General features: G+C 42.9%; 1 protein-coding gene across 3 annotated transcripts in view; it reads left to right on the forward strand.

Moving 5' to 3' along the window:
• The window catches only part of NSMCE2 (NSE2 (MMS21) homolog, SMC5-SMC6 complex SUMO ligase), a 267,276-nt gene that overhangs the window by 239,027 nt on the left and 8,314 nt on the right, over positions 1 to 19,935 (forward strand). For all 3 annotated transcript variants that reach the window (XM_032253245.1, XM_032253241.1, XM_032253250.1), the window contains 2 exons: positions 18,624 to 18,721; positions 19,120 to 19,226. In XM_032253245.1, coding sequence (XP_032109136.1) covers positions 18,624 to 18,721; positions 19,120 to 19,226 — 205 coding nt within the window. The remainder of the gene's footprint in view (positions 1 to 18,623; positions 18,722 to 19,119; positions 19,227 to 19,935) is intronic.

Genomic DNA, 19,935 nt, shown 5'->3' on the forward strand with positions numbered 1-19,935 from the left:
GAGAAGTGATGAGGATACGGGTGGCCTTGTTGGGTGATACTACTGCAGGGTAGAAATGGGAGAAGTTGGCCACAAGGAAATTCACTTGGTTGGGTTCACAGTTTCATCTGCCATGTGTGGCATTTTACTACCTGGTATATGGAAGATTAAATATTAACTGCATTTAATTCTCCTTTTTGGGAACTGTGAGTTCTTTCGAACAAATTCTTTGCAAGCCACTTTTAGTCTACATAGTTGGGCTTCCAGGTTGATGCATCTTCAGATTATAGTTCCAAGAAAAATACTGACTACAGTGGGTGATTTTTCACATTTTTAAACTGACCGTCCTGCTGGCAGCATAAACATTCATACATTCATTCCCTTCTGGGAACTATGAGAATCCTCTCCTCCAACTAACACTGTGATCTGGTCACCTGTGTTCAGTAATGGCCCAACACCTGATCTTCTTGCCTTTTTCAGTGACATAGGCTTCTTATTGTTTGTGAAATTATGGGTTTGCATGAATTGCAACTAACGGTAGAGATCTTTGAAAAAATAATTATAATTTGAGAAAATGGGGTTAGCTTACCTTAGGTTTCTGTAGTCTTGAGGTACAGAAAGAAGAATCGGCAAACATTTGCCTTTTTAAGTAGGTAAGAGTCCATAGCACAGTAAGAAGTCTGTTTCCTTTCACCAGAAAAACATACTCCAGCCACTGATTTAACTTCTGTGATTATTGCTGACTTGCAACCCTACTCCCGGTCTAAGTCTGTGACAGGTCTGAACATAATTCTTCTTTGTAGTCCATTGACTCTTATAAAATAATGTGATTATAAGGTTTCCTGAATACAATTTTCAGAATGTTAGTAACAACCACATTGCATCTACCTGCCATACTTGGGTAATCATCTCTGCTGCTGAGTTTACTCAGTGTTGGTCATTGTGAAACATGTTTTCATCACTTGAAATCCAAATTTTATTTGCCAGGTTACTAATGACCACCTATTTCTGTAACATAAGATAGAACGTTGTGCAAGTTTGACTTGCAAGTAGTGTATGTTGACTCTTGAAAACAACAGGTTTGCCCAGAGATACCAGTATAGGGAGTCATTTGAATTGACAAAGTATTCATGAAAATGTCTCTTTCTTTTTAATATAGTCTGATTCCTCTCAGGATAAAATGTTGATAATGCTTCAAAGGATAAAAGCACTTAAAGCTGGAACGGATTTTTGAGGCTAGAGGGACTACTGTCTAATTCTCATCCCTTTTCAGGCTGGAGAGGAAACAAGGTGGAGACAGATGGTATACATGAGGTGACCTCCCAGGTCACATAGCTGACGAGTGGCAGAGCCAGGACTTTCACTCATTTTAGTGCTCTTCCCACCAAAGCACTATTTTCTTCTAAATGGCAAACAAACAGTTGTCTTGAAGGCACTGTCTTTTTCCACCTAGATGTTGGTTAAAAGAAAAAAAAAAAATGGGCCGGGCGCGGTGGCTCAAGCCTGTAATCCCAGCACTTTGGGAGGCCGAGGCGGGTGGATCCCGAGGTCAAGAGATCGAGACCATCCTGGTCAACATGGTGAAACCCCGTCTCTACTAAAAATACAAAAAATTAGCTGGGCATGGTGGTGTGTGCCTGTAATCCCAGCGACTCAGGAGGCTGAGGCAGGAGAATTGCCTGAACCCAGGAGGCGGAGGTTGCGGTGAGCCGAGATCGTGCCATTGCACTCCAGCCTGGGTAACGAGAGCGAAACTCCGTCTCAAAAAAAAAAAAAAATTCCTGGAGGATCTCCCAAAGACCTCTTGGCTTGAATTGTCTTCTCACTTTTCTTTTAAAAAGCTTTGTTCTTTTGCACCTTGGAAAAATAAATCTTGTTTATCGTGACAGCAGTGTACAAGCATCTATTGCATCAAAATTCCCAAGTGGAGTGAAAAAGCAGTGGTCCTTTTCTGAGTTTCGTTAGCAGTAGCAACAAACATTTCATCATAACCTCAGAAGCAATACAGAAGAAGAAGAAAAAAATCAAGTTAGCAATTACAGCCAACGTCGCGCAAGATGAAAGCCTGGCATGATAAAATCCTTACTGCTGTAAACTCTACTTCTGGATCTGTCTGCAGGCAGCCTACCCTTTCAAAATTCAGTATCTGTTGTCAGCAGTTGGGTTAAAAATGAAATGTATTCCTAGAGTAATAAATATGGTATGCATGATAAAACCAAATGACTATGGAAAAGGTTTCTTGACAAGGACCGAATTAGGCTATCATGGTGCTTCTGACATCTTAGCATCTCAGTTTAGGCCAAAGATTTCTAAAGGATTCCCTAAAAACTAAATTAAAGCTCTGCCCTAGATTTACAGTTGACATGAAGGTCAAGGATGAGCAGGCGGGAGAGCACAAAGTGCCTCATCATCACAAGAGGTGCCTTACCCTGAGACATCCTGTCAAAACTGTTCTATGTTGGTAATTCACATGGGGAGAGAATGTGTTTTAAAAAGCTGTCTGACACCTCGTTGCTGTCCTGCAGTGTCTTGTGACAAGTCTGCCTTGAGTCCTGTCCATCCTTAACTTTCTCTCCCCAGCTTACAGTTCTCCAAATGCACCTAGTCTCTCTCTCCTTGGGGGTGAGAGTGAGCTTCCAACGCTGCTTGGAACAATCCTTTTTCTCAGGAGTCCACTGCAGAAGCTCATAGAACTTATCCCATGTATGCTAATGGTACTGTCTGTCCCAACACTAGACTGGAGTCCTTTGGACTGGAGGCTCTGTCTTGTTAATCTTGGTGTATACAGAACCTACCATGCATGAGAGGCACACAGTTAGTAGTGGTGGGCGGATGGTTGGAAGAGGAAGCACACAGGCAAGCTTCTGGGTAGCTTACGTTTTGGGAGACATTTTTTTTTTTTTTTTTGAGGCGGAGTTTCACTCTTGTTACCCAGGCTGGAGTGCAATGGCGCGATCTTGGCTCACCGCAGCCTCCGCCTCCTGGGTTCAGGCAATTCTCCTGCCTCAGCCTCCTGAGTAGCTGGGATTACAGGCACGTGCCACCATGCCCAGCCGATTTTTTGTATTTTTAGTAGAGACGGGGTTTCACCATATTGACCAGGATGGTCTCGATCTCTTGACCTTGTGATCCACCCGCCTCGGCCTCCCAAAGTGCTGGGATTACAGGCGTGAGCCACCGCGCCTGGCCCGGGAGACATTTAAATAACCATAATCCTGAGAAAATATCAAGTAACATTAGAAAAGCTGCCTTTCAGCTGCTCTTATTCCCTGGTGTATCATAATGGACAGAATGAGGCATTTGTACGTATCATTAGAATTGCTGCCTTCAAATCCCTCCACTAAGAATGGCAGAGTAGCAACCGTGCTTTCTCTCACACTTTCGCCTTTGCTCCTCCTACCTACTTCTTCAGGGTTCCTCCCACTGTCACTGTGCCTCCAGTCATTTTAAGAAGCCCCCGGTGAGTTCCCACGGTCCCCTAACTTGCCTCTCTCCTGGTGCCCATCATACAGTGCTACCGTCATGGGTTTCCTTGTCTATTTCAACCCCATCCTCTGTGCCTAGGAAATGGTAGGTGGTCAGCAGACATTTACTAAATGAAAGTTGCGTGAGTCATACCTTGGGCTCCTGAATGAGGAAGAGAAAATAAATTTTCTTTAAATTTTGCTCCTGATCCTGGGAAATCATAAACGCTGTAGTTTTTTAATACGGCATGACATTTGACCATATTTAGGGTTACAAGTTTCAGTTATCCAACCGCTGTGAAAATGCCACTCGACTGTCATTGTGAAACCAAGTTAAAATTTCAAAGCTAATGCAGTGACAATGGTTAGTTAAGTTCCATGGCCGTCATTGTATTACTTCTGAAAAATAAAATAACTGAATTAACTCTGAAAAATATGAGAAACAAGTCCATTTTTTTTTTTTTTTTTTTTTTTTGAGACAGAGTCTCACTTCATCACCAGGCTCCAGGCTGGAGTGCAGTGGCGCAACCTCGGCTCACTGCAACCTCCGCCTCCTGGGCTCAAGCAATTCTCCTGCCTCAGCCTCCCCAATAGCTGGGACTACAGGCATGCGCCACCACACCCAGCTAATTTTTTTGTATTTTTAGTAGAGACAGGGTTTCATCATGTTGGCCAGGATGGTCTTGATCTCTTGACCTCGTGATCCGCCCTCCTTGGCCTCCCAAAGTGCTGGGATTACAGGTGTGAGCCACCGTGCCCAGCCAACAAGTCCTATTTTTAATATTCCTTTCGCATCTATAAATCTGTTGTAAATGGAACATATTTGACTGTATTTCATTCACTTTACTCATTCCTGCTTTGCCATTTTGATCTCCTTAGATGCTGAATTATATTTTTGGAACAAAATAGTCATCAGCTTTTTTATCACTAGCTATTTTACTATTTAATTTAGAATAAAGGACAGAATGATAAAATTAGATACGACAGGCCACTGTGTCATCAAGTAACCTAATCTACTTTTGGTAACAAAAATAAAATTCTCTTTAAATAATTGCTAGCTGATTTTGAACCAGCTTTGTTCAGATGAATAGGCCTCAGTCTGGGTGAAAAGGATGAGAAACTCATCTCTCCCTCACAAGGTCTTTCCGACAATTAAAATTCTCCTTTTCTTAATTTCGTTTCATTGCTCCTAATTATGACCCTGATAATTAGTGTGCTAATTACATCCCCTGCATAATTTCTCTTCCTCCTTCATGTTCACCCTTCATTTATTTTTAGCCTGCCTCCTTTATTTGCTTCTGAATTCCCTGCTTACCTGTTCCCTCACTGGGCTTGTGGTCGAGGGCCTCAAATTGAGAGAGAGGCTTTCCCAATCCCTTTAACCAGTCGCCTTTCCATATTTTTTTTTGTTTTGTTTTGTCTGAAGGGAATTTTTAGCTAAGGCATAAAAGTGTGGTTAGAGGAATCTGAGAGCCGAAATACAGCCCGGTCCTTCTGCGATGCTGGGGGAGGGGCACTCATTACTCGGTGCGGGGCTGACTGCCTACTGCAAGACCCAGATGTCATCCACACTCCAGGCTGCAGACTATGCTAGTGACCCAGTCACATCTTCTTCATTGTGGGCTCAGGAAGGTCACCGTTTGGGGTCTTCATATTTTCCTGTAGAATCTGTAAAGCAAGTTCTAAAAGTCGTTTTCTTCTCTCTTTTTCTCCTTTCTTGCTTCCTCTGTTTTGCCCTGCTCACGACTGCTGGGAGCGTGTACGCTGTAGTGGTAGGACTCAGGCCCGTAGGCTTTGAAAATGAAAGGCACGATCAACCAGTCACCCTGCCTTGCCCTTTCAGGAACTATTTCCAGAGTTCTCCGTATGTGGTTTTTGTTACTGCCTTGATTCATTTATTAGGTTTTTTCCCTCTAATGAGGAAGAAACACTTGGTCCCATCTTGACAGAATCCTAATGATACAGAGAAGAAGAAAGTGATAGCCTATGGGAAATTTAACACCTATCCCCCAATTTATGGTCGAGCCAAGGTCCAGGCATAGCCTACCCTCCCGAAGTCCACGCCTGTAATAAAGTACAGAACAGTTATCTCTGGGTCTTGCAGAGCACTCCTTTAACTCCTTTGCAGAAGAGGTGGAAAGTGGGCAGAACCAATTTGAAGCCACCAGGGACCCCTTAGGATCGGGAGTCCATGTGCAACGCACTGGGGATCTAGAGATGAAAACAAAAACTGTCTCAGGCTGGGCGCGGTGGCTCATACCTGTCATCCTAGCACTTTGGAAGTCCAAGGCAGGCGGATCATGAGGTTAGGAGATCGAGACCATCTTGGCTAACGTGGTGAAACCCCGTCTCTACTAAAAATACAAAAAAAATTAGCTGGACATGGTGGCACACACCTGTAATCTCAGCTACTTGGGAGGCTAGGGCATGAGAATCACTTGAACCCAGGAGGTGGAGGTTGCAGTGAGCCGAAATCGTACCACTGCATTCCAGCCAGAAAGACAGAGGAAGACTTCATCTCAAAAAAAAAAAAAAAAGGAAAAGAAACCTGTCTCTGCCCATGGAGCTTACAGATTCATGGGGGAAACAGCCATACAGATCATTCTGAATGATGTGTTTGATATGTTAATTGTCTCGGGTGGTGGGGGAGTTAAAGAGAGACCCTGGGGACCCTTGAGTGAGAAGTTTTCTCAGAGGAAGGCAGTGGCCTTGATAAAATGTCCCCCTGGGCTGCTTCTCAGTCCTCTTTATTTCTGGGTGGCACGGCCTAGGCTCACAGACGTCACATTCTCTGTAATTCTACTTGTGCTCACTCATAATTGTCACCTGCCCTGGAATATGTGAGCTTTCAGTGAAAAGGAACGTCTGTCCACCTTGACACCTTTGGGCGTGGGTAAGGAAAAGAGTCGGTGTTCCATGCTAAGCATTTTGTCAAGCGCTGTGAATGTCATGAAGGAGGAAGTTTGAAAAGTGTGATTTCTTCATGTTTACAAAATGAACAAATGACTCAGATCTGTCGTACACATTCACAAGAGCTGTGTCCTAAGCTGATCCTGATTTTGAAGTCATGTGTCTTCCTTTGCATGTGGGGAGGATTTTAAAGAGGATGGAAAGTGGACAAGGAGGGGGTGGGTGAGAGGAAGGAAGGCTTGGGGGCAGGGACTTTGTTCCAGGACACTGACTCAGTGGTGTGTTCCCTTGGGCTCTGCAGAAATAAAGATTTTCCTCATCCTTTAGATCCTTCCTTCCCTCCCCTCTTCCTCCCTCTTTCCCTCCCTGTCGCTCACTTTCATTTTATTTCTTCCTTCCAGTCAGCAGGATTTTGTGGGGTATGTTTTCTGTTAGGCTGACTTCAGACCAGACCCTGAAAACTAAGTACAGATGTCAGCACAGATCAGAGGGTCCCTTACTCTCGGAAGTTCAGGTAGCCCTGCCTCCAATTTGCTCTGACCACTTTGCCAGGTTGTGGAGCTGAGCTACATTCTGGGGGGTTTCACCCACATTGTTGTTGACAGGACTGTTAGTCTTCACTAGATTTGCACCTTTGGGCTTTGACCTTTTCAATTTCTTCCATATTGAATATCCTTTTGGGATTGTTCTCCTGACTTCTTTTTTTTTTTAACGTGAGGACATTGTGCCACTAGAAAGAAGAATTTTTTTTTTTCTTTTTGAGATGGAGTCTCACTCTCCATCTCCATCTCCAGTCGCCCAGGCTGGAGCACTGACACAATTTCGGCTCACTGCAACCTCCACCTCCCAATTCAAGAGATTCTCCTGCCTCGGCATCCTTAGTAGTCGGGATTACAGGCACGTGCCACCACACCCGACTAATTTTTGTATTTTTAGTAGAGATGGGGTTTTACCACGTTGGTCAGGCTGGTGTTGAACTCCTGACCTCGTGATCTGACCCCCTCGGCCTCTCAAAGTGCTGGGACTACAGGTGTGAGCCACCTTGCCTGGCCACAATTCATCTTAAACAATGGTATTTATAAGAAAGATTGAAGGAATATATGATGAAATGTTGCAGTCCATCCTGTGCGGGTGACATAACTACTGTATATTTGCACTAGGAGTAAAGGAACCAAGATTTCAGAGATATTTGGAGAGTAACTATTTAGCTTGAGCTTTTTATATCTAGTACTCTTCATGAGACCAAGTAATATTGATGAGTTAAGCAGGATTGATGGCAATGAGGGTGGATGGATTTGTTTATTCAATTAGTCAAACTGAAACAAATGATGAAATAAAGTCCAGCGATCATAATAATAAAAAAGGGAACTTTAAGATTTACAATTGCTCAACTTTAAAACTGCAGCGTTTCAATTCTGGGTAAGATAGGGGCTATGACAGCATTTTAATCCCTTCCATTTTCTAGATGTATTGTCTTAAAGCAGTTGTGGTATTTTAAACTTCTTTGATCCCCTACAAGGTTATATGTCATACTTTAATTTTTTTTAGTTTTATTTTTAGACAGGGTCTTGCTCTGTCACCCAGCCTGAAGTGCAGTAGAACAATCTGGGCTCGCTGTAGCCTCGACCTCCTGGGCTCAAGTCATCCTCCTACCTGAGCTCCCCGAGTAGCTGGGACTACAGGCACATGCCACCATACCCAACTAATTTATACTTTAAATTTATATAATATGTTTTCTTCTGTCTCTTCTAATTTCAGAGTCCTAGACAAACAATAATAAAACACTTGTATAGAATGTGAGGCTTTAATAACAGAATGAAGCTAGCCTGGTATCATAATTTGTTTTCTAAAGCTTCTCATTTCCTTTAAGGATAAAAGGTAAAGAACCTCTGAAGATCTCCATTTTGAGATAAAGTGCAGTGAAGGAGGAAGTACCTGTGTCACTAAGTTGTCACATCTGTACCTATAAGCCCAGCACTTTGGGAGGCCGAGGTGTGCGGATCACCTAAGGTCAGGAGTTCAAGACCAGCCTGGCCGGCATGGTGAAACCCCGTCTCTACTAAAAAGACAAATATTAGCTGGGCATGGTGGTAGGTGCCTGTAATCCCAGCTACTTAGGAGGCTGAGGCAGGAGAGTCACTTGAACCCAGGAGGTGGAGGCTACAGTGAGCAGAGATTGTACCACTGAACTCCAGCCTGGGTGACAGAGCAAGACTCCCATCTCAAAAAAATTTTTTTAAAGCTTAATTGTACTACATGTACATTTTAATTTCAGTTTTTCACCTCATATAATATAAGCATTTCCTCATGATGAAGGTTATTTTTAATAACGATCAGATTTTTTTAACCCAAGAAAATTCTAGAGAAACTGTTAGATTTTGTAAGTCATAATTCTACAGTTCTCTTAAATTCTCAGTCTGTCAGATATCTATACTTCTCTAGTGTTTCTCTATTATAAAAACAACAGTAATTGAATGTCTTTCTTAGCTTGGCAAAGTCAACAAACTTAAAAAAAAAAACCACACATTTTGACAACTGATTACTACTGTACTTTTCTGGGGACATAGATGGTTGCAGGCCAGGGAATAGAATCAGAGATGATCTAAAGACATACGTGGAGTAGTTTATTTCTTGGACTGCTATGACCTCCATCATCTTCCTTTTTGGTAATTTGCTTTTGTACAGAAGTGGAACAGAGAATGTACAGTGGTATGACCTACATGGTATAATGTGGCTTTCTTTCTGGAAAAGCAGTAATTAGCTCAAGGACCAAACTGTCTTATTCTAAGATGTTTGTCTTCAAAACAATCCTCTTCACTATTTTCATATTCTTATTGCGATAAATTTGCACATGACAGTATTCAAAGCATTCTCTTATTTCAGCAACGACTCATTCACCAAACATTTATGAAGTTCCTGTACATTGCTTGGCTCATTGAGAATGTGAAGCTGAATCAGAGTTCCTTCCCTTAAGGAGTCCACATTCTGGTAGGGAAGATAGAGAAGTAAACAAATGGTGACAATAGGTTCAAAAGGTACCCTGGAGTCCTAAGGAGGAATCACCTCTGCTTTGGCACGTCACAGAGGAAATGCCTGAATTGAATCCTGAAGGGTGGTCAGAGATTGCTAGGTGAAGAGATAGCAGCAGAAGCACAAAACAACATGGCAAATATGGGTGAACTGTAGTTAGTCTGGGATGGATGTAGGGCATCGGATTGAAGTGAGTAGAGAGGAGATGAGGATACTTAATCTGGACCAACTAATGAAGAGGCTTGCTGTTACGCTTAGAAGGCCATGGTTTTGTTCTATTAATTTTTTTTTTTTTTTTTCTGAGATGGAGTTTTGTTCTTGTTGCCCAGGCTGGAGTACAATAGCAAAATTTCAGCTCACCGCAACCTCTGCCTCCCAGGTTCAAGCAATTCTCCTGTCTCAGCCTCCAAAGTAGCTGGGATTACAGGCATGTGCCACCATACCTAGCTAATTTTTATATTTTTAGTACAGACAAGGTTTCTCTCTGTTGGTCAGGCTGCTCTCGAACTACCAACCTCAGGTGATCCTCCTGCCTTGGCCTCCCAAAGTGCTGGGATTACAGGAGTGAATCATTGCACCCAGCCGAAGGCCATAGTTTTAGAAAGATGACCAGCTGGAATAGAAAGAATAGACTGGGGCGACTGAGGCAGAGAGATGAATAAAGACCATTTTTCAGTAATCCAAATTGGAAATGCTGGGGGGTTGAAGTAGAACAGCAGCAATGAAACTGAAGAGGAGGAGACACAATATAAAGATGGAGAATGGACAAGGTATATGAGCAACTTACATGTACTGTCTTGGGTACCTGCACAGGTGATATTTACTACTCTCTAAAAGAAGAGAACGTAAAAAGATGAGTGCAAAGGGGCCTCCTTATCTTCTGATCTTTGCTTTTCTTCAGACTTTACTGTGAATGTAAATAATGGAAAGTTGCAGACCTTAATGCTGGCTGATCAGACTTTTCCCATTATGTGGTTTTCCTTGTTCATTACCCAGATCAAAGAAATAGAATAGTAATCCCAGCACTTTGGGAGGCCAACGCAGGCAGATCACAAGATCAGGAGATCGAGACCATCCTGGCCAACATGGTGAAACCCGTCTCTACTAAAATTCAAAAAATTAGCCAGGCGTGATGATATGTGCCTCTAGTCCCAGCTACTGAGGAGGCTGAGGCAGGGGAACCGCTTCAACCCAGGAGGTGGAGGTTGCGTTGAGCCGAGATTGCACCACTGCACTTCAGCCTGGCGACAAAGCAAGACTCCGTCTCAAAAAAAAACAAGAAAGAAAGAAAAGAAATAGAATGTGTGCATTCAATTTTCTGCTTTTGCTTGGTGACCTAGAGATGATCATCAAGCCCTTTCTTATAAGAGGTATTAAATGCAAGTGCTCAGTTTGGAAGTATTTTTAGTGTTATTGGTTTGAAGTGGATATCATATGACTAAATCTTAACTGACTGATTTTTGTCCTATCAGTTGAATGCACTGGGTTTTGATTATTTTAAACCTAATATTTGGACAGTATTTAATAGCTGGAGGCAAATTAATAACATGTCAGTTGAGGACAAAGGACAGGTCTGAAACAACAGTAGATAAATCATAAGCACATGATAACATGAAAGGGTATATCTTACTCAAATGTCAGCTCATTTGGAGGAAACGCTTCATTCAGTTTACTTTCGAGATCTTCAGAGGAGTGTGTCGAAAGAGCCATGGAAGTGGAAGCAGACAGCAAAAAAACTGAAGATGCTGATCGTGCTGTGTCAGCTATCTACAGCTTGCTATTTGCCAGGAACCATGCTAAGAACTTTTCAGACATTAACTCACTTAATCCTCAGACAGTACTATGAATTAAGTACCATTCGTAGCTCCGTTTCATAGCTGAGAAGATTGACACAAAGAAAGATGGAGTAATTTCCCCAAGAGCACCCAGCTAAAAAATGATAGAACCAGGCAAATCGAAGCAGGCCTGTTTCCAGAGCCCGTGTTCCTAAATACTGTCATTCTCATGCCTCAATATCCTTCCCTCTTCTCATCACACCTCCCTGGAGAGCCTGGCTGAGTCATTGCCTTCTTCTAGGAGGTTCACCTTGACTCTTCTTCACCCTATTCCAGAGATACTTTTGTACTTTGTACAAAATGTATATATTTCACTTACCACGCAGGATGTAAATATTCATATCTGTCTCTCCTACCAGACCCGATTTTAGTCCTTTTTGTATCTATACCTGGAATTTGATGCAAGTGTTCAATAAATGCAAGTCAGTTGAGTTAGCTTTACATGAACACACAGCGCTTGTCCTCAAGGAGCTTTTGGTGTATCTGGAAAAGAAAGTTCCATTCACCTGAAACAACAGATAAGAAAGAAGATTGAGCTAAAAGAGTGTGGTATAGACCGTGGATATGATGAGATTTCAAAGAAAGGAGATTGGCCTTGGAGATTGGGTTGGGTGGATTGAGTTGCATTGGGTCGGACTGGATAGAGATCGCTTCTCCACGTACATAGACTCTGAGATTAGGATGGGTTATAGTTAAGAAAAGAAAAGGAGAAAAGACATTGATCAGAATGTTGACCTGAGGTGGCGATGAATAAAATGCTCACATTTAAGGGGGCAGTAGAGTTGTTCAGAAAATATACACGACGGATCCTCCTCATTGACTCAGATCAGACATCAGCTCCTCAGAGAGGCTGACCCTGTTCTCTCTGGAGACCTTCCCTCCGCAGTATCTTGTATATATGCATGACCTTCACAAGAGCACTTTGCTTTGTAGGTGTCTGTTCTGTGTGACTGAGCTCCCTGAAGGCCAGGATTACTTTTTGCCAAGACCAAGCATGTCTAGCACATAACAGTGGTAAAAATAATAATAATAGCAGTAACAATTTTGTAATTACAGAAGTATATAACATTGATTTTAATAAATATATGTACAAAATAAGTAACCTATTGGATCCTTATTGTATTCTAGCCATTTTTCTGATTACATTATATTAATTCAACCAGTGTTCATCAAGTATTTTTGTTGAATTTATGTTTGTTGAACTTTGCCATTTAGTGAGGGTTGTCACGTCTAGGGAATCTTTCATTATGTAGGCCCTATCTGATCATGATCTCCATCTGAATCCTGCAAAAGCTGTTCACATGCAGCAGTCTTAACTGGTGCCAGGGAGTATTGGAACTGATATGGTTTGGCTGCGTCCCCACCCAAATCTCATCTTGAATTGTAGCTCCCATAATTTCCATGTGTTGTGAGAGGGACCCAGTGGGAGATAACTGAATCATGGGGCGTTTTCCCCCTACTGTTCTCATGGTATTGAATAAGTCTCACGAGATCTGATGGTTTGATAAGGGGAAACCCCTTTCGCTTGATTCTCATCTCTCTTGCCTGCTGCCATGTAAGACGTCCTTTTGCTCTTCCTTCATCTTCTTGCATGTTTGGGAGGCCTCTCCAGCCAAGTGGAACTGTGAGTCCATTAAACCTCTTTCCTTTAACTATTACCTCGTCTTGGATGTGTCTTTATTAGCAGCGTGAGAACAGACTAATACAGAAACCTAGGATTCCGTTTCCTGCAGAAGGGAAAATGGTAACCTGGCCCAACAGACAGCTGGCAGTCAGGACAGGCCTCCAGTCCCATGAAGAAACTGAGGTACAAAGCTGGACACCCAAGTGTACCGAGGAGTGGATCTCAAAGCAACACACACACACACACACACACACACACACACACACACACACACAGAGCTCTTAATTCCAAACCAAAACAACTGAGCCTGCTGAATATCTCTTTTTCCACTTAGAGTCTAAAATGTGTCTGAGTCCACAGCTGGTATCACTGGTAGCCCCAGCTATAGGTTACTAAGTAGGAGAAACAAATCAGGAATTGGCACAGATAGATACTCACACGCTATAACTAAAGAATTTCAAACTTGGAATCAATGTGCTTTTGCATATTAGCATGGCCCCCAAATTTTCCATGCACCAGCTCAGCCTTTCCAAATAAACTGTCTTTGGAATAGTGCAAGTAAAATAATACGGGCAGTCAAATAAGCATTTCAAGCAGGCAACAAATGTTTGTAAAGTGTTTTCTTCACATGCTGCTTTCATAGTTGCTTTTTGTTTGTTTGTTTGTTTGTTTGTTTGTTTTTTGAGACGGAGTTTCGCCCTTGTTACCCAGGCTGGAGTGCAATGGCGCGATCTCGGCTCACCGCAGCCTCCGCCTCCTGGGTTCAGGCAATTCTCCTGCCTCAGCCTCCTGAGTAGCTGGGATTACAGGCACGTGCCACCATGCCCAGCCGATTTTTTGTATTTTTAGTAGAGACGGGGTTTCACCATATTGACCAGGATGGTCTCGATCTCTTGACCTTGTGATCCACCCGCCTCGGCCTCCCAAAGTGCTGGGATTACAGGCTTGAGCCACCACGCCCGGCCCGATAGTTTCAAGAGAAAAGTGCTTTTAGGAAAATGTTCAGGCTTAGGCCAGGCATAGTGGCTCATGCCTACAATCCCAGAACTTTGGAAGGCCAAGGTAAGAGAGGATCCCTTGAGGCCAGGAGTTCAAGACCAGCCTCAGCAACAGTGAGACCTTGTCTCTATCAAAGAAAAAAGAAAGAAAGAAATGTTCCAGCCTAATTGAAAAAGTACATAGCAATCAAATTTGATTCCCAGCTGGCATAAAACTTTCTAAGTGGTAGCCAAATTTGGGATGCCTGAAGACAGATAAGTGACTAATTCTAGGGCTGTGCGTGGCCAGTACCAAATGTATTTTCTGACCACAAGACCATGTCTGGATTCTCCTTTGTAATTACCACACAGCCTACTGTAATTTTCAAGCTTATATTTACTTCCTGCCTTTGACATGTAATTCAGGGTCCAGGGCTGCACCCCGAGCGAGAGTGAAGTCCTGTTATTTGGCTAAAACCTATAAAATCATCATTGTGTGAGGATGTGTGTATGTGTTTTTGTTGCCACGTCTGCTAAATATGCTAAGTGTAATCTTGTGAAAAATATGCCCACTCCTGCCTTGTTGGATGAGGCGCTTTGCTTGTCAGATGTTTATTGAACACCTACTACCCTATGCCAAGAACTATTTTAAACTCTAGGAAACATCCATGAGCAAGAGAATGAAGGCCCTGCTTTCCTGGAAGAGAATGAGGGAGGGGGGAGTGGGGAAGAAAGATAGAAAATGAGCACTTAGGGACGTGCTATGCAGAGAACAAGAGTGGTGTGATAGAGAAAGTCTGTGTGGCTTCTTTAGCTTGGGACATCAGAGAAGGCCTCACCAAGGAGATGACATTTAAACTGACATTTTAAAATGACAAGAAGGAGTAGGACAGGCACAGAGCAAGAGGAAGAGCATTCCAGAGAAGTTAGTGTTAAGACTCAAAAACAGGAGGAGCTTGGCATGTTCCAGAAACAGAAAAGGCCAGTGTGCCTTGAGCATGGTGGGAGACAGGGCAACTGAGCAGAGAGGTTGTGTATACTAGTCCGTTTTCATGCTGCTGATAAAGATGTACCCGAGACTGGGAAAAAAAAGAGGTTTAATGGACTTATGGTTTCATATGACTGGAGAAGCCTCACAATTGCGGCGGAAGGCAAAGGAGGAGCAAGTCACATTTTACATGGCGGCAGGCAAAGAGAGAAAGAGCTTGTGCAGGGAAACTCCTCTTTTTAAACCCATCAGATCTCGTGAGACTTACTCACTATCACGAGAATAGCACTGGAAAGATCTGCCCCCATGATTCCATTGCCTACCATCGGGTCCTTCCCACAATACATGAGAATTCAAGAAGAGATTTGGGTGGGGACACAGCAAAACCATATTAGGTTGTCAGGGACAGTTACACAGCACTGTCTAGGCCACTGCAAGAGGCGGATGTGGGAGGCTGTGGCCCTTGATGAGGGACACTAGTTGGGAAGCAACTGCAGAGGGCTGGGCGGGAGGCAGTGGTGGTTTGGGCCAAGGCATGAAGTAGAGAATGGGAGAAGGGGCTGGGTTTGGAATATGGTTTAGAACCAGAGTCAGGAGAACCTGCCAGTGGATTGGATATGAGGAATGAAGAAAAGGGAATAACCAAGAAAGATTCCAAAGGCTTTGGCTTTGAGCAACTCAGTGGATGGTGACTGAGAAGAAGAGGACCAAAGGCAGAGCTGCTTGGCTCTTCCCTGAGTCATAGCTGATAAGCCACAAAAACTGGGAACTTACATCTTGGGGTCCAGTGTCCTCACTGTGCCTCCCAACCAACTTTACATCACTGGAGCACGTTTACAGACCTTTGGAAATACTACTTCAAACATGTCTATGGTTTCTCCTTTTTTGATATTCATTTTGTGACATCAAAAACCACAAAAACGTATTCAAGTTACCTAACTCTACCTTGCTCCATCCCTCATGGGTGCACTGTAAATGTTAGTTCTTGTGCAGGCTTCCTGCCTCAGCACAGTGCTTGGGCACCCTGGGCCCGGGCATCTGGAGGTCAAGTAAAGGTCCAAGATCAATCCATCGGTCAGAAGTTGACAGCCAGTATATGCCTCTCACAGCATCATCTATGTATACAGAAAATAATATGACTACTTTGCTGTTTTTCTACTTAGAGTTAGGAAAATTTTATAATCTCTTTACTAAAGATTAAACTGATTTAATCCAATTATTGTTTTATTATAAGGCAAACATTTTCTACATTTGCCTTAAAAATATTGTGGGGTTGGCTGGGCATGGTGGCTCACGCCTGTAATCCTAGCACTTTGGGAGGCCGAGACAGGCAGATCACTTGAGGTCAGGCGTTCGAGACCAGCCTGGCCAACATGGTGAAACTCCGTCTCTACTAAAATTACAAAAATTAATCAGGCGTGGTGGTGGGCACCTGTAATCCCAGCTACTCTGGAGGCTGAGGAACAAGAATCACTTGAACCCGAGAGGCAGAGGTTGCAGTGAGCCAAGACTGTGCCACTGCACTCCAGCCTGGGCAACAGAGTGAGACTCCATCTCAAAATATATATATATATGGCGGGGCTTCAATTTTCTTGCTACACAATAGGAATAACAATATCGTCATTCTTCATGGGTATTTTGTTAGGAATAAATGAAATAATGTAGATGAAGTGCTTAGCACGGTAGCTGCTATATAACATTCAATACATTTCAAGTGTTATTATCAATGAAGTAACGATTTGGGAACAGAGGAGCTCCCAGAACCAATACATAGATTTTAATATTCAAATGAATCAGTCCAAGAAAATAGAACAACACATTGATTTATTAAATTCCTGCGTGACTTTGGACACAACCTATACTTTCTTTGGATCTCGATTTTCTCAGGTAAATGCCAGACTTAGGATAGATAACCTCGACGTAAAACTTCCATGATTCTAGTAGATGATCAATATTTTCTCCCCCATCTTCCTCTCACCAGGCTTATCACAGAGTTTTGTCTCTGGGTCATCTAAATCAGTGTAAGTGGTATTTGTTGCCAGATGTGACCTTTTGTTAGCACACTGGAGAATCCCAAGGCTAATGTCAATTTCTATAAATATAGATTGAGAGTGAGGAAATGTACTGTCTCTAGGGAAGTTTACCTATTGAGTATCTTTCTCTTTTTAGACCCTTGGTCTGTGGTCTCTTACTCACTGGTGACATTCTTCCCTAGTCTCACTTTTGTTACCTTCTTCTTTCGTGATCACTGATGCTGGTAGCCACCTACAATTTTGAAGTTCCCCACTCAGCCTTTGCTAGTGGTTGGCATTGCATTTGAGTTGTGCCTGCTTACTTCCTCTACCTTTTGAAATTTAAAAATAGAAAATAGCAAACAAACCCGCAGTCTTTCACATCAGCTGAACTCTGTTATTCATCTAACAGATTTTCTGGTGAATTCTATGGTATAACGTATACAGTCAGAAACCAGCCATCAGTTCAGAATAAATGGTGTGCAAAATTAGCAAAGAGCTCCTTCTATTTTTACTACCAAACACGCTATCAGAAATGGGAGGCCACAGCCCACAGGAGGAGACTTTGAAAAGTGAATCCAAGAGACAGACAGCTCCTGGCATGCTCCTTGGCTTTTTTCTTTACGGGTTCAACTTTACTGAGCCATGGCGAAGAGTCAATGGACTGATAAAGGGACTCTCTTAGGAGTCTAACTCTTGCACTATGAATACCAAAGACAGGCCCTGGAAAGCGTGAAAACTCATCTAGGCATGAGCAATATAATTTCCAAAGACCCCATCCCACAGCAAACATATTATAACATGGTACACTCCCTGTTAAATACCATTTTATTTCTGTCTTTTTTTTTTTTTTTTTTTTTTAAGATGGAGTCTCGCTCCATTGCCCAGGCTGGAGTGCAATGGCACAATCTCTGCTCATTGCAATCTCCACATCCAGGGTTCAAGGCTGAGGTTCTCCTGCCTCAGCCTCCCGAGTAGCTCGGATTACAGGTGCCCGCCACCACGCCCAGCTAATTTTTGTATTTTTAGAAGAGACGAGGTTTCACCATGTTGGTGAGGCTGGTCTCAAACTCCTCACCTCGTGATCCACCTGCCTTGGCCTCCCAAAGTGCTGGGATTACAGGCGTGAGCCACCGCGCCGGGTCAATTTGAACTTTTTAAATGTTGTTTATAGTAACATTAGTAACATGCAGTGGGATTATTATTTTCTAATGAATTTTAAATTCCTCAGTCTTAATGTCTAATCCGCTAAATATTGATAAATATAACCCACATAGAAAAAGCTTTAAAGAATTCATACCTACAACTAAAAAGTTTTAGAAGCTTTTTTACTATCAAAAAAGTTTGATAGTAAAAGTACTATCGAATAGTAATGACTGTTTATTGATTATTACTTTGTACTATGAGCTGTCCAGAGCATACCACATTCTTCATCTCTTTTCATCTTTGCAACGAGGCTGTAAAGCAGAGGCTTTTTAAAAGGGGGGCACTTTGCTAGCCCAGCGTCTCACCGCTGGACAAGAAAGAGATAAACAGGTCGGTTCTCTCACTCTGAAGCCACACTCTTGGTCACTTTCTCTGTAACTTTAAAAAGATTGTTTTTTTTTTTTTTACTGCTGTGAACCTCAGAATGTGGTACCCTGTAGTGTCCTCTGGAAAGCAGAAGAGTTTCTATTCATCCAGTGCCTACATGGGGGCCAACACCAAATGCACCCTTAGAAACTCCTCACCTCACCTCCTTCCGTTCCTTCCTTTTCTTTGACATTAGACCAGAGAGGCTAACCAACTCTCCATTTTCCTCCAGATGGTCTTCAAGCTGACAGAGAGGCTGACGGAACAGGAGTGGATGAAGATATGATTGTGACCCAAAGTCAGACCAACTTCATCTGCCCCATTACACAGGTACCGCTTCCTTCTCCTTCCCCTGAAAGAAACACGAGTCACTCCACAGAGGCAGAAAGGTGCCTGTTTGCTTTCACTGGTTTGATTTCTGGTTTGATTTCACTTAGGGAGTGAAAGAGGGAGAAAAGAAAAGTGCTGGGGGTTGAAGAGAATCCGTGGGAGGTTCTTGGGCTGGAGAGAGCTGTCAGCCAATGGTGCCCTTAAGGATCTGGGACTAAAGTCCTGGCCCACAGGCCAAGTGACAGTACTGACTGGATTCCCGGCTTTTCCTTATCTAAACCCTAATCATTATCTAAAGCCAGGAGACTGGGGAGTTAAACATAGCGCAGGACTAGGAAAAAACAGCTACTGGAAGTTGATCGTTATAATTCCTGAAATCAACATCTCCTTGATTACAGTTGGAAATGAAGAAGCCAGTGAAAAATAAAGTGTGTGGTCACACCTACGAAGAGGAAGCCATTGTTCGCATGATTGAGTCCAAGCACAGGCGGAAGAAAAAGGCATGGTGAGTGGAGGGGGGAAGGAAGTGGAGCCTTTCCTTCTGGTAGTCACTCAGAGATGGGTGCTCACACTAGAGGAAAAGACACTTCAGTGTCTCTAAGTTCCGTTCACCTCCCGAATACTGTAAACATGGAAGTGGGCTTTCTGGAAAAACAATACATGAGGAAAAAATTAGTAATCTGTTCAGGAAGAAGCTGAGGGAACTTCAACCACACCCTCAAAACAGAATAAGGCCAGGCATGGCAGCTCACGCCTGTAATCCCAGCACTTTGAGAACCTAACGCAGGCAGATCACCTGAGGTCAGGAGTTCGAGACCAACTTGGCCAACATGGTGAAATCCCGTCTCTACTAAAAATACAAAAATTAGCCAGGTGTGGTGGCAGGTGCCTGTAATTCCAGCTTCTTGGGAGGCTGAGGCAGCAGACTCTCTTGAACCCAGTAGGCAGAGGTTGCAATGAGCTGAGATTGTGACACTGCACTCCAGCCTGGGCAACAGAGCTAGACTCTGTCTCAAAAAAAAAAGGGTTTCAGTAAATTCATGGATAATTCATGATGATAAATTATTTTTTTAATTGGAAGTTTTAAAGAATCTTTAAAAATATACATAATATATGTTACCTTCTATGTTATTTTATATGAATATCATATTATCTTTAAATATACATCACACACACACACACACACACACACACACACACACACACACACACAC

This window comes from Sapajus apella, unplaced genomic scaffold (assembly GCF_009761245.1).
Source record: "Sapajus apella isolate SASKATOON/1434 unplaced genomic scaffold, GSC_monkey_1.0 scaffold3, whole genome shotgun sequence".
Lineage (NCBI taxonomy): Eukaryota > Metazoa > Chordata > Mammalia > Primates > Cebidae > Sapajus > Sapajus apella.